General features: G+C 28.3%; 1 protein-coding gene across 1 annotated transcript in view; it reads right to left on the bottom strand.

The window, feature by feature from the left end:
- Positions 1-16,624, bottom strand: part of LOC129963155 (CUB and sushi domain-containing protein 3-like) — a 68,283-nt gene that overhangs the window by 32,954 nt on the left and 18,705 nt on the right. Inside the window, exon 2 of the mRNA XM_056077269.1 lies at positions 15,018-15,237. Within this exon, the coding sequence (XP_055933244.1) occupies positions 15,018-15,237 (220 nt within the window). The remainder of the gene's footprint in view (positions 1-15,017; positions 15,238-16,624) is intronic.

Below are 16,624 nucleotides of genomic sequence, written 5' to 3'. Positions count from 1 at the left end.
AAGACGCAATTTAATTAATGGGAAACGAAAATAGAGGCCTTGCTTGCGTATGAGAACAATCGTGCGTCTGCATGGGTTCTCACGAAATGTAATTATTTCAGAAATAATTGAAAAGGGGAGAGAAACGTAATTGTAAAATCGATGGACAAAGTGAGCATTTTGGGCTGAAAAGTCGCCTAAAAAATGTAATATGGCATTTTTCCGCGCTTTAATGGTCAGATTTATGGCACAAAGAGAAACAAAATATATAAACATAATGAGTATCGCAACTCGGAAATTGTCAAATGAAAATAATTTATGGAGGAGATTTATCAAAATGAGCGTAATTGTTGTGTCAAAATTATTTACAGACTTATTTAACATTATTTTATAAAAAAGCATTGTCAAAAAAACCCAGCATAAACTTTAGAAAGACAGAAAAATGTCTGTATTTTGAGTAATTATTTTAATTTTTATATAGGAGTGAAATATATTGTAATATCGAGATTTTCATGATTTTCTCGGTTTTCTACTTCCTTAAATTTGAAAAAAAAAAAAAAAAAAAGAATTATTTTTGTCGATTAGTTCAATCTGTCTGTGAACAAGGCAACTAAAAAAAACGAGTTAGACAAATAAGACGTACAATATTTACATCAAAATTGAAGGTTTCCAACAAATCTTACGCAAATTCTGACCACAAGAATAACATCTTTCTGTTTCCCTTGCATGTGAATACAATATTTTAAAAACGTAGCAAGACAGATGGATGAATATGGCAAATAGTTTCATCAACATGATTATAGATTTACATCAAAAATTATACTAAATCCATCCAATGACCGACTCTATCCGTCCATTCAAGCGGAATATGAATGTAATTACTCAGAAATACACAAAAAATGGCTGCATTTTAGTATATGATTGTTACAACCAAATTGCAGAATTGTCAAAATTTGTATGAAATCCATATAGAGGTAGGTAGATTGTCTATATAATCTGTTCTTGACTGAGTGGGCACATTTTTTTCAAAAAGAGAACATGCAAGATAATTGATATATTTTTTTGATACCATTATTGTATATCTATATCAAAACTTGGATATAACAGGCCAAGGAAAACATAAATTGAATACGAAATCGTACCCAGTTTATACAGGAATACGAATAAGACGAAAGGAGAAAATCCCGGTTGTTAAGAATCAAATGGATTTAATAAGACTTTTTTTAAATCTGATAACGATATGATATATCTGTTTAACACTATTATTGTATATCTATATCAAATCTTGGATATAATAAGTCAAGGGAAAAGGTCCGAAATCGTACTTAATTTACGCAGGGATTCGAATAAGCCGACAGGAAAAAAATTCTGGTGTTAAGGATCGAATGCATTTCACAAGAATTTTTTTTTTTTTGAATCAATAAATTGTCTAATTTCATTATTTTGGAAGATATCTGGATCTTATTATCATGTATCTTTCCAGCTGAATGTTCTTCCAAATTTATTAACATGCAAATACTCCATCAGTTGTGAAAGATCATTGATTGTTATTTTGTTTTGGGTTCCAGAAATAGAAAACAATGAGACAATATTTAACTCACAATGACAGTGCCTTATTTAAAAAACTGAAAAAATATCTGATGCAATATATGATATTGTCATTAGAAATAGCATGACGTAAAATATTTTATAGAAATCTAAATCCCAACAGTTCTTCAAAGTTAATGAAATATATTTCCATGTTTAGTTTTTATAAAAATTATTCTTAAAAAAAAAAACTAAAAATCGTCTGAATAAAAATTTAGAAGAATGAATTCAATCTTCTCTGAATTAAATTATTGCTTATGCAAAGTTTAAATAAAATAATTAAAAACTTGCATCTTATTATTATTTATCCAAATTCGTCTCAAAAAAGTTTAATGACTCGATTTAACTCTTTAACCAATGGTTATTTAACAACTTAAATAACTAATTCTGACTTTTAATAAACAAAATTTCATATATTTAATGTCAAATGCATTTAATATTAATTTTCTACACCTTAATAGTTATTATTAAGGAGAATTAAAAATTTGTTGGACTTCATTCCTATTCAATGCAGGAACAGTATTTGAACATATACTCAAAAATGCACTGAAAGAATATCTTTAAATAACTTATTTAAGAACAAGGGAGAAAAGAAAAAATTAAATGATATATGATACACAGGAAGAGTTTTTTTTCTTCATTTGAATATTAATAGGAAATCGTTGAAAAATGAAGCCAAGGTACTTTTTTTTACTTTGAAAGGCCTTTTTTTTTAATTAAAAGGGAAAAAAATTGGCAGTCTTCCAATTTTTTTCCATAACATTAGGAGTGGACTGTAAGTTAATGGGGTAGTGGGACAGATGCGTACAACCATTTGCGTACGAATCATAAAACTGTCAATCAGTTGTCTCGTTTACAATGCGGTTGTGTTACCGAGAAGGTTCAGTTCTAGAAGAGGTTACAACATCTTAAACGTTATCTAAAAGTGTCATATTTGGCGAGAGTTAGCCTGATGTTTGACAATTTTGAATACTTAACGATACGTTCATTAATATAATTTCATGCGTTTTAATACTATAGGAGTAATTTCTACTTGCTTTTTATGAAAGATGGATTGCTTTTCAATGTATATATTTAAAAATGTAAGATAAAAACATTGGGGAAAGATATTTCTGCTCATATAAATAGTGTACCCACTTCGAAATAATAATCATTTTTTCTAGATTTCAGATATAAATGCATTACTTTACATAAATATAACGTTTTGCAATAAACGAAAGAGTTTGCGTTTCATTAATTTTTGATTTATTTCTTCTTGATTCGTTTATTTAATTCAATAAGTTCGTTATTTAAATATAGGCAATTAAAAATTATTTCTTAAATTTAAAGTACAATTAAATGAGGTTAGTGGAATTGGAAGGATTTGTAAGGAGGGATTTGTATTTGTTTTTAAAAAATCAGTTTCCAGAGTAGAACGCCATTCAAATTTAAACTTTTCTGTTTATCATCGTAGATTTAATTTAAATGTTACATTTTTTTCAAAAATCTGTACTCTGATAAAGATAAATTATTTGTTAATTATACGACTTTGCACTTTATGTATGAAATATTTTAAGTATAAGGTGCGTAAAATAAGCAGCTTACTAAATCAGAAGTATATTAATATTTTGCTAACTGATCATTTGTACCTGCGAAAATTTGTAGGAAATATTAGCTGAATTCAAATTTAATTGTCTTCTAGTTGCACTATTCATTAAACTATAATCGAAATCTACTGTTAAATATAAAACAAAATTAAGAAAAAGGATTTTTACATTAATATATGTAGTATATGTTCTTCAGAAAATTTAATTTCATTAAAGATCGTTCTTATATGTACAAAAAGTCATTAAAAATAGTGTTGAATGAAGTTCTGGTAAAATACTCTTCAACAATATACATCTACCCCTTTATTGAAATGTTTACTAATTAGCTATGCGTTTTTTCCATATTTTAAACAATGTAATTATTTCTAATTTCAAAAGAATTCATGGCCGTTTTAAACCTTCCGGGAGCCCTGAGATAATGCAAATCTCAAAGCCCCTTTTTCCCTCCAAATTTTTTATTGATTTTAATTTAATTTTTATTCACCAATTTTAAGTAGCAAATTTTGAAAACTGAAGTCGCAAGTCCCTTTCTAAAAAGTCCATTTCAATATTGTACAAATAAAAAAAGTGCACTGTCAAGACGTAAAATTAATTTTAATCAAAATATCGAAAACTAAAGAAAACTTTCTATAACACTCTAAACTAAATAGTAAAAGGAGGGAATATATTTCTTTAAACTGTAAAGCTTCAAATTTTTTAGAATTATAAAATAGCATAACGAGTAAATGGTAATTAGAAATATTACTAGAGTAAAGTCTCAAAATTTATAATTTTGATTATAACTTGAATAAATTTGACTGCACGGCCCACTGTCATTAAATGAAAGTATAAAACTATTTACCTTTCTACAACTATTAAAAATTATCAAGAGCTGAAGGGTTCCTTGACAATTGCCAACTTTACCTATTTAAAAATCTTGTCCCCTCCCCCCCCCCCAGATTAGAATTATTTAAATAATTTTTTTGGACTGTTGACATAACAGCTCCTGTATAGTAGATTCAAATCTCTTGGGAATTTAATTATATTTAATAGAAATGGCTTCAAGGGCATCTTTCGATTTTACCATTGATTCGGACGTTCTTAAGCGATTTTTTTCGTGAAAACAATGCACAATTTGCAGATATTTTGCTATGGAAAAAGTCTGGTTATCTCACAATGAGCCCATAGTTTTCAGAAGTCCAGTCGGGATCCATATAATATTTTAAGAGAAAATGAATTTAGAACATTAGTTTATTTAAAAAAATAAAGTCAGACTTCTTTTACTGCATTGCAGAAGAAACTCTTGCTGTAACATTAAAGAAGTTTTTAAAGAGATGTTTTATTTCTTCATAACTATATAAGTGAACATTCACTTCTATTTCTGTAATTTACTTTCATTCATAGTACATGAAACTTTGATTAAATCTTCAGTATTCCATTATAGTATTTCCATTATAGAAATTTGCAATCTTGTAATTAAAATAAAATGAATAATTTCCTATTAGTATATTGCTAAATAAAAAAAACTGCATTATAATACTTATGTAACAGTTATAATTTTTTTTTCTCAATATAGGCTAAAAGTTTGGCGAGTTTGTATTGGATTTGAAGGAATATTTCACAGAGCATTAATTCTTTAATGCTACTATGTACAAAAAAATAATTTAAATGATTTCTTAGATCATAGTATTCAATACACTGCAATATTATAAAAATTAAATAAATAGTAAATGCGGGATAAGTTTAAAAATTGTGAAAAAGGCTTTCTTACGTATTATTATTCCATTTCCATTTGTAATGTTCCATTAAAATATCCTGAGTTTTATTTTTAATTCATAAAATAAAATAAGGACTGTTTTAGGAACTTAAATAAAAAATTACCTAATAACACACACACACACACACACACACACACACACACACACACACACACACACACACACACACACACACACACACACACACACACACACACAGGATGGGGGTGTGTGGAAAAAATTGGCCTTTAACACGGAAGCATATATTTTAAATTTCACAGATATCTCCAAATTTTTCGTTTAAAATTATTCAAAAATTAAAGTGTGGAATATTCAGACTTTAATCTAAAAGTTTTAATTAACAAAATAAGATTTTCTTCCAAGAATGAAAGTGAATGTATATATATGCGTCTATCATTCTATTTAAAATATCGACCATTGGACGTAGAGATACTAAATTTAACACACGTATATTTGGAAGAAAAAAAATATGCAATTCAGTGCATTTAAAAATTTTAATACAAAAAATATTATGTCTTACGTAAATTATCTTAAAATTTTAAAAAAATTCATTAATTTTATTGGTTTATCAGTCTTTGCTTAATTTTATTCTGTAAAAAGAATACAGATCTTAGATAGCATGTATGTTTTATAGTCAAGATCTTCCGTTTATATTTGCGTACGAAAAGAAAGTTTTCACATAAAAGAGAATACTAGATTTTTAAATATAAGATAAGATGTATTTTTATTATATCAGGCTTCTTAAATTATTTATTTCATGTGTATTTGAATTATTTATTTGAGTTCCAGAAATTCAAAAGATTTGAACAGATTTAATTTCAAATAGTAGTAAATTTATCACTGTTAAATTCTCTTATTGATTTATGTGCTATTAATTAGCTAAAATGCACATTTAAATGATCCACTTATTTTAAAACAATGGGAATCGTTTGTGATGGTAATAGTTAAGTTCAGGTGTTTTTTTTTTTTAGAATGGAATTTCTACTTCTGATTTTTTTAAAGTGTATTGATTTTCATTTCATGAGAACTATATTTAGCATACTTTGATTTTGAATGAATAATGCAGAGAATTTATATGATTTGGAAGTAAAAACTATTTTTTACTGTAAATTTTTAGAAAATTATCAAATAATTCTCTTATTTTTTGATAAATTAAAATTCTAATTAAAAATTCAAAAAATCACTTTCCTACCCTCCAAAATATATATTTGCCAAATTTGATAGGCAGACGGCCTGGTGTGTACAGAGCCAGCATATACACAGAGACAAAAGTTTTTTCCCTGTGTTTAAGCATCAAAATTTAGTTAAAATACCAATACATTTTCTCGCCAAATACTCTTGCCAACAGATAACATATGTTTTAGCAAACCTAGACTAATTACTCCCTACCCCCTTTTTTCAAAGAGCTACGCGTGATTTATTGGCTTTTTTATGAGCTGTACGCAAATGGTTGTACGCATCTGTCATACAACCAGTTAATGGTAGGTCTAAATAAATATAATGAATAAAAAAATTAAGAAAAATGATGTTTCAATGTTAATCCGATACTGCGGCTTTGCAATTGTCCTTAAAATTTCAAAATTGATACAGGATAGGCAAGGAAGATTTTTATTGATATTAATCAGCATAAGAATAAATTCATAAATTACTTTTGAATTTCAAATTCTTAAAGAACTTATAAATTATTCTTTAAATGCTAAAATTTAAACATGATCAAATTTATTACAAAGTTTCTTGCTACCGCATCGGTTGAAATGCTATGTTGATGCTACTTAATTTAACACTAATGAGAACCAGATGCGTAAATTGATTGCTCACTTCGATTGTGGAGACATTTCAAAAATTTTTCACACTTTATACTATTCTATATTAAACATTTAGTATTGGAATTTATTTCTATCAAATAAATTCTTTTCTAATTTTTTAAATGAAAATTTAATTTAAAAAACTTGGTGCCACAATATTAATACAAATTTTGACCTTATTGTTTAGGAAATTTGGAATTATTTTTCTGTTCTGATCGGTAATCTTAAAATCTAACATGAAAGAAAAGACCCATCTTTGCGAATATCTCGCTTACAAATAGCACCTTCAGCGGCGATTCTGATCGATTGCCTCGGAATTAATGGCAAGGATTTAGACGGCCATTCCGGAAGGATTAAGTCAGATGTTGTCCTCCCCCCCCTTCCTTTTGCTACCGCTAATGTGTCTCTAATATTGGCTGCTATGCGCGATAGACAAGTCTTACTTGGCTATTAGGGGACAGGAAGAACTTTGTCGTTCTTTTAATTACACCGGATTTCCCAAAGTTTGATGGTAATAGTGCAAAAGCCAAAAGCGATTACTATGGAGTCGACGAAGAAAGGTTCTTAATCTTTTACTTCATGTATCTACCAAACAGATACTTTGATTTTGTTAACCTCCAGAATTTATGAACAAAATTATTGATGTTGTTCAGAAGGCTGGAAGCGAGCAAAATATACGTACACTATTTATGCAGACTACGCGTTTTATTTTTTCGGATGAATGATTTATTAGAGAATATATAACAAAATTATAACGAATTAAATTAAAATATAACGAAATAGAAAGTGTGGAAAGAAAAAATAGAAAAAAAGGTTTCTTCTAGAAAAATTTTGCTAGAAAGGACTATATATATATATATATATACATATATAATAGCACTGTTTATACATTTTCCAAGGGATTAATATAGAACGATGCTTATTTAAACGTAATTAACGTATAAACGAAATTTTAATAATGATTAATTGGAGAATCCAAAACAAAATTATAGCGAATTAAATTAAAATTTAACGATATATAATAAACAGTGCGAAAAGAAAAAAAAATAGAAAAAAACTCCATCTTAAAGAATTCTGCCAGAAAAGAATAGATTCGAGTATATAAAATAACACTGTTTGTACATCTTTCAATGAACTGATATAAAACGATGTATAATTAAAAAGACATATAACCGAAAAATTTTAATAAACTTCGATTTATTACAAATTAAATACTACTAATGCAAATGCATTTAAAAGCAATAAAAGGTAAAAACTACTATATTAATGTATAATATCAAAGACAATAAATAATTTTCTTAAATATAAATTTACTATTAAATGAGGAAAATCGTACATTTTCGCATATTCTCAATACAGATTATACATTTCATTCAATTTACGTGCATGCAGAAAATTATTAATTAAAAAAATCTTTAATAATTGGCTGGCTTGCTGATTTGCATTTAAAAATAATGAAAGATAATACGACTATGTTAATGCGTAATATCAAAACAATAAATACATTTTAAAAATATAAATCATACTTTTGATTACATACCTCTTTTACGACAAATCATACCTTTTTCTACATTTTTCAGTACTGATTATATATTTCATTCGATTTATGTGCATGCACGAAATTCTCAATTAAAAATCTTTAATCGTTGGCTGACATAATGATAATTTAAGCGTAATGTATTCAGGATTATGAATCGAATTAAGAATATTTTATCATCAGTGTTTTGACAAAGTGAATAACTTCGAATTTCTTCAATTCAGTTAATTGAAATTTTGAAGAAGGGAAAAATAACTTCATATTCTTCTTCATCGTTGCTTAAATCAGCACCAGATAATTTTTCTTCTATCATTCCATCAATTACAGATAACTTAGAACTTAAAACATCGATATCACAGTTCGTATATCTCTAGAAAATGATTTCTGTTCTCGGAAGATTTTAGTTTTCTTCAACTTCGAAAGCGTAATATTATCCACTTTTCTTTCTTGGCGTCATATAAACAAAGTAATTAATTTTTAATGTGCTTACGAATGAATTACCGTAATGATGAAATAATATATAAATGAGAAACATATAAACAATACTTTATTGTGTGGAATGGTCATGAATAAAAAAAAATAAGTTGAGCGAATTTTGATCATTTTATAGATTAACGTTTGATGAGTTCTTTCTACCGTAACTTGTAACTGTGTTTTATTAGTGAAACTGAATTATCAGCGAAGAGAAATAGTTAATGCCATTTGTGTAAGTTTTGGCGACTGAAAAACCTGCAAAACGCATAGCAAAGTCACAGAAAATGCTAGTTTGTGAATGTCAAACTATTCTAGAATGTGCTAGAGTTATAGCTGGTATTGGATCATATTGAGCCGTATTCCTTATTAACAATAAACTTTTTCGTGAAATGTTATATTTCAGCAATGGGATCGCCGGCAAATGAGGATTCGGGTGGTAATATTAAAAATTGGAACTTAGAGTTTGGAGACATAGGCGCGTTAAAGATCTGTTTTCTGTTGTTTGCCATTGACTAATTTGACAGCTGAATTTTTACTTCGACTACAAGGCATTCATTTTACATGCATATATTAATTCCTTAGTTATGCGTCTTTTATCAAAGCATAATTAGATGAACACTTTCCATTTCAAGAATGTGGTCTTATTTATTCAATTAAGATTTTATAAAATACTTATGGCAATAGATTATGTGTAATCTTTGTATTAAATTATCATGTCTTTGAATGATTTAATTTCAGTTTATAAATTTGGGAAGCAATAATTTTGACGTACAGACAAAACAATTGAGGATTAATTGTAAAATTACGATAAATATATTACTTTGAAATTAATATATATCCTTATTTGAGCTACCAAGGTTTGAGCTATAAAGGCTATGAACAATCACGTAGGAAAAATTCTAAGGTAATAAACCTAAAATTATATTAAGAACTCAATGAATGATATATAAGCTAAAACAGAATGTTGAGCGATGAACCGATAAGCCTACATTATTATATAGAGGAATATTAGTATAAGCATTTATTTGATTTGATTTGATTTAGTGGAGTTTTGTGGCGCAAAAAACATTCTTGATTATGCTGCGCCAAACGCATGGTATTAATTAAAACATTGTTTATAAATTCTAACATAATCATAAGCTAACCATAGTAATAATAAATAATCATAAACTTCTTAGTATTTGTCATGATTTGTCAATGTTTGTGTAAAACAAAACAAAACAATTTTTAATTGTTTTTTCGATTCCATCCATTTTCCATCCATTTATTAGAAATATTATTATGCATATTTCTTGCAATTATGCGATATGCGGTAATGCATTTTTTGCAATGCCATGTCTCATAAGAGCTATATGTGATTTTTGCAATTGTTTTTTTCTTTAAGGAATTGGAAACACGTTGATAAATAAGTACGTACATTTAATTTTGTAGTAACTCTTGCCAACCGCAGCTGCACTACTCTTAAAAATCTAAATTACTAAAAAGGTAATTCTCTCCTGGATCCTTTAAGAAGGTGCGGCGAACCACAATTTAACGACTTTCGAAACAGGAAATTGCCGATTTAAATTTACTGATAGTTCCTAGAAGAAAATCAGTATTCGTGCGAAAATCGGATGCGACATTTAGTTTTCGTTTTGGCCAGTTTGTAGCTAAAATCAAAAGTTTGCACACACCTACTTTTTGTAAATAAACACACTGGAAAAGACGATGAATTCTATTCATTACACTCTGAATACTAATTACATGCAGGTTGAACTCTGCAGGCGCTTCTCAACTTCGCTGCTTCATGCATTTACTTTGGCGAAAAGCCAAACTAAGTAGTTATTATGTAAAGAGGTCTCTAAACAGTTTGAATTAAAATTTATGATATAAATGTAACTGATTTGTTCATTTAATCTCTTTAATTTGCAAAATTAGCAACTCGATGTTCCAATGGCAGCGCAAACAAAGAACATTGAGTTAATTATGACTGCAATGATTTTATACTAAATAACTTTTTAATTAATTATGAAACGAGGGTACCTTACAAAAAATAATAATAAATATGGAATTATGCAGAAAGCCGTTTATTTATTAATGAAGAGACTTTTAAATGTTATTATCTTGTTTTAATAATGTCCATGAAAAAATTACAGAAAGAAAAAAAGCTAGGAAAAGAAGGTATGTTTCAAACTATTGCTGGTTATCATGAGATGAAAATTTCTAGAGTAACCGAACTAGAATATGGTGTAATTTAACTACGAGAAGCGACAATGTTTATTGATATGATATCAAGCAGTAAAAGAAATTCTTTTCTATTTAAAAGTTTCTATTTTTTAAAAGTATGAAATAATTAAGAGGATCCTAAACTGAGTCACTGAAATGAAATTACGGCATCACTATCATAATAACAAATATAACTATTGTTTAATTCTTCGAGTTTATGTTTTGCTGTACTATCATTTTGTTTTCTTTATGTAAAATACACAGAAGATTCTAACATTAAATTGTCTCTGTCCACTTGACATGTGCCATATGAGCATGAAATAGATTTGAACTGATATTATTTAGTATCAAACCACAGGAATAAAAGGAAAATTACGACATCACTATCATAATAACAAACATAACTATTGTTTAATTCTTCGAGTTTATGTTTTGCTGTACTATCATTTTGTTTTCTTTATGTAAAATACACAGAAGATTCTAACATTAAATTGTCTCTGTCCACTTGACATGTGCCATATGAGCATGAAATAGATTTGAACTGATATTATTTAGTATCAAACCACAGGAATAAAAGGAAAATTACGACATCACTATCATAATAACAAACATAACTATTATTTAATACTACCAGTTTATGTTTTTCTGCAACTATCATGTTGTTTTCTTTATGTAAAATGTACAAAAGATTCTAACATTAAATTGATGCGACCCACTTGACATGTACTATAAGAGCATGAATTAGATTTGAACTAATATTATTAGTCAGAAATCACAAGAATAAATGGAGCGAATTTCCATAAAAATTTTCACTTGAATAAAGTTAATAAAGAATATTGAATAAAGAATTTTAAATTTCACTTGAATAAAGAATAAAGTTAATCAGCAATAATCATGCGACTGAATTGTTAAGGTTGCTTATTTCTCTTTTTAATTTGCTTCTGACGTAAAATTTAATTAATAGACTTCTTTATGAAATTTATTTTTGCGTGTTAGAAAATTAGATAAATGATTCTTTTTCAAATAATACGACGCGAGGAATGGCAGTTTTGTTGAAAATAGAATCGCTTTGCACTTTGGCAACTATCTTTTATTTATAGTTTAAACAGTAGCTGTGAAAGGTTAAGGACTTCTATAGAATATAATTTCTTTTTTCTGTTTCCTCTTCTCTGTCTGAAGTAGCAAAACGTATTTAAGTTTGGATGTTCGCCAAATCGGGACCATCCTTTGCAGACTATTCTCATTTTGGAAAAGAACCAACACAAAAAAAAGCTCATAAAATTTACAAAGCTAGATTCGACATCACTGAACAGCATTTGATTTGTGAAGAATTCGTGCCAGGCGTAAAATTTTTAACAGAAATCAATATGAAAAGGATAAGTTTTCTTTAAAAAAAAAAAACTTTTTCCTAAATTTTGTATGTTTTTTTTTTCGATGATAGTTTTAGCTATCATATGCTTATATTTAAAATCAAATTTAAAAATTAAATTATAATTCCGCAATACATTATTTAATTGCATCGATATATTTAAGGAGCATGGTATGAACTCTTTAACTTAAAAAGATATTACTACATACAAACAGACATGACTGATCCGAGTTAATGTCCAAACAGACATTAACTGATCCCATCTTAGACACGAGTCATAAGATGGGATCAGTTAAATAACCTATCGTGAGCTTTGCTGAGCAAATAGCACAATGTTAAGTCAACCTTTAAATTATTATTTGAATTAATTTAATTTGCTATTTACATTCGCATCTCACTGATAAAAAATGTCAGTTACCTCGATGTATTTACAAGAATTTCGATAAAAAGATTTAATTTGTGGAACAAATATATTCTTTATCGCCTTATAATTGTTTGTAAAATATTAAAGACATTTAAGAATGATATGATTTCTAAATATTTTAAAAAAAAATTATAATTCGCAATTTCAAATGAATATAACAGGTAGAAAATGAACCAGCATTCCTTTTTATATAAGCAAGCAAATAAAAAAAATCCTCTTTAAAAATATTTCACTTACATTTTTCAAAAACATACATAATTAATTTTTTGTCAATAATTAACACCTTGACTGTCATGGGGCCACCGGCAATAATTACATTACCACCCATATAAATTACATTGTAAGAAATTCAGCGCTGCAGTTAATGTATTGTAATCATTGTCATGACTTTGTTACTTATATTTTCCGTATATCTTAGAATGCAATTTTTACTATATAAAATTCTAAAATACTACAGAAAACGCCCATATACTGCACCCCCCCCCAAAAAAAAAAGAATCTCAAAAATCTCTACATATCGAATTTTCTCAAGAATCGTGGATTTACAATACAAAAGCAGTTTTTGTATATCGAATATTATTGCACATTTCTTTGATATATATTATAAATTTTCTATATATGGAAAAAAATTGCATAAAATTTATTTGTAGTTACTGAAGCCAAAAGGTGACCAGTAATTTCGATTATAAAAAGGAATAAAAAATTATTTCAGCGATTTTTACTGGAATTGAAATTTTTCGAAAGATTAGAAGTCTTTTACGAATAAAGCAATAAATACCTTGAGCGCTAAACAACATTCATAATTAAAATTTTATAAATCGCTTTCCTGATATGGCGCGTGATTTTTACTTTATATTCAGTTAAGCTTTAAATTTTCTGTGATGCATATGGCCCATGAACAGAAATCTTAAAGTATGAAAGAAAAATTCTGCTGAATTAAGAAACAGGATGATAAACCGAGAGACGATTTATCATCCATAAAAGTTATATAGTTTTAATTCTTTTATCCTTTTTTAACACTAAAAAGCTAACTATTTATATAAATGTATTTATGTGATAAATGATGAAAAATGGGTTGTGTATATTTCTGTATTTTGCAATTTTTTTCTAAAGATACCTTGAAATTCGATTCGACCGTATTTGTGAAGAAAGTGGCACAGGAAATAAAAACTACACCTTTTTGAAATTTTTTTCAGTTCTTTAGCTGTTTAATGTATCTTTTAGTGGTGCAACTACAGAATGACAGGGCTGCCAGGGAAGGGTTCCTGGTCCGAGTTATTACAACACATAGACACAGGAACATTGCTACTGAGAGTGACGAGCTTTATTTTCTAACGGCCCAATACCATCTAATAACAACACTGGTACTGTCTTCGCATATTTGTTATCTTTGTTAATGATCGAAAAATATGCAATAGCTAAGATTAAGAACGAACTTCCACTGTCGAAAACATTCCTGAAAAGCTTCTTTTGGAATGGTGTTCATCTCTATTGTAGCTTCTGCAATATCTCTTCTCTATTCTGAATGCGGGATCCTTTCAATTTCGGACTTTTAACCAGAAGTGGCATGGAAACATATTGGAGAGTAAGGTGGTTGGGAGACGGCTGGAATTCTGTGTTTTGCCAAAAAAAGTCTGAATCAGGTGTGACGAATGAGCCGAAGCATTGTGATAATGCAACTGTCAGTTTTTCGTCATCCAGAGATCTGGTCTTTTGCGCAGATCTCTGGACGACGAAAAACTGGCTGCTTTGAGTCGGCGTAGAACTTGTTGATAGCACTCTTTTGTCATTGTTTGTCCTTCCGGTGCGTATTTAGGATGCATTCGTGATTTTCTCCATAGATGTACGTCTATTTTTTATTAGTTTCCTTCAATTGTATTACTCCCATGGCATCGTTTTCCAAACACTTGCCGAGTTTTAAAAATATTTTTCTCTTTGAGAATCACCAAGCTTTTAATAAAATTTCATGCAGCATCTTTGCTCAACTCGTTCATTCATCTTGAGAGAAATAAAAAATCCGACCCACACTTATGACAGCACCTTACTCACTGGCCAACAGGCAACGATTGACACACTCGAATATGAAAAAAAAGAAAAGAAAGAAAGAAATCTTAAGCATGCGCATTAAGTTGTCTTCTTCTACTGTGCACAGTGACGCCGCTCTAGCATTATTACCGTAAGCAGAAAAATTCAAGGTTGGATATTTTTAGACAGCCCTCGTATTCTGTGTAAAATAATTTCAATTAAATACAATATTTAGGATGCTTTAAAAACATGATGTAACATTTGCTCACCTTCTGTTCAGAGATATCCTTATATCCTCGTGACAGGAGGAATAGTTCGAGGAATCCGTGTCCTCGTCTTCTATGTATTCGTGTTCAGGTACTGGTGAGTGGCAGGTTTGATTCTCGTGGTGGTCTGTTGTAAAGTAGGCTTCATGAATGGCTATAAAGCTAAGTTTACCACAGTCCAGGTGAAGAACATCACTGTAACAGGTAGCTTCTCGACGGAATTCTGAAATGAAAATTCTGTCTTAGACAAGGATTTTCAAAAGGTGCATAAAATTAACAAAAATCATGGTTATGTGTAATTAATGTAAATCTCTTTCGGATCATTGGGTTTTTAATGCTATCAGATAAAGCTTTCTTTCTTTTTTTTTTTTTGAAAAAAATATAGCATCGATAATTGCCATTTATTTCATAAGATTTTTCAAAAACATTTGAGACCGTACCATAGTTATTAGTGTATTGTGCATTAAGATTTCTTATTTTTACGCTACAGGAGATAGTTATGCAAGAAGAAGACTGAAATTTATGTTTGGTGATCAATTTCTACTCAAAATTATTGAAATCTTGAAACTTGCCTAATAAGATAACAAACTGTTTCATTTGAGGCAAAAAAAAAAAAAAAAAAAAATTATTAAAAGCACATATACCATAAAATGACGTACAATGAATTCCATTATACTTATATTGCATAAAATTTCATACAGTTAATCCTATTGCATTTGGTGCTAGTATAATTATATTCAAAATTACGAATTATTAAATTTAAATGGAACTCAGAATTCTTAAGACTGATTTTAAGCACACACTAAGATTTTTAATCACCTTAAAACTGCATTTTTAATGAAACTGTTCTGATTCTGGTCTGGATTTATTGAAATCTAGAAAACTAAAAATAATTTATTTTTATATAATTTGTTCATAATATTACATTTCCTATTATTTTAATATAGTACAAATATTACTGTTTCATCATTTTTTAAATATTATTTCTTTGCTATGTGATTTCCGAATATAAATTCATAGCTAAAGTATCAATCATCCTTTATTCATTTTAGCAGAGTGGTTTAATTCTTTGAAGAGTGTTATATCCTCTTATTGCGGGCCATCATTCTATCTAAGCCATTTGCTTTACGTCAAATTTTTTGAATTACTAATTCAGGTAATTTTCTTCTATATTTGTAAATAAACCTTAACACTAACGTCTGTTTTAGCCAGTTATACAGTACTTGAAAACTATTTAAACACTAAATCTGATTCCAGATATTTTTTGTGAAAAAAAGTTGATTAAACATCCAATTACAATTTCGTCTTTAAAGGAAATCTTATTTGAAATGTATGTAACTTATCTCCATTATTTAAACGATAAATATATCTGCGAATTTATTTAATCTCCTTAATTAGATGTCATGTTCCTTAATTAGATGTCATTTAATTTTATTCTAATCAATATAAGAATGTGAAGGATACATAAAATAATTCCCAAACGACTTTCGTTTTTTAACTTCAATGCCATTTTAACTTAACCATAGATGTAAATATTATAACTTCCTCAATTCCATTCTAGTTAGACACGATATTATAAGAGAAAGGATTAAAAGGTTAAACGATAGTTA

This window comes from Argiope bruennichi, chromosome 3 (assembly GCF_947563725.1).
Source record: "Argiope bruennichi chromosome 3, qqArgBrue1.1, whole genome shotgun sequence".
Lineage (NCBI taxonomy): Eukaryota > Metazoa > Arthropoda > Arachnida > Araneae > Araneidae > Argiope > Argiope bruennichi.
Note: the sequence above shows the minus strand (reverse complement) of the source record. Positions and strands in the feature narration are given on the sequence as shown.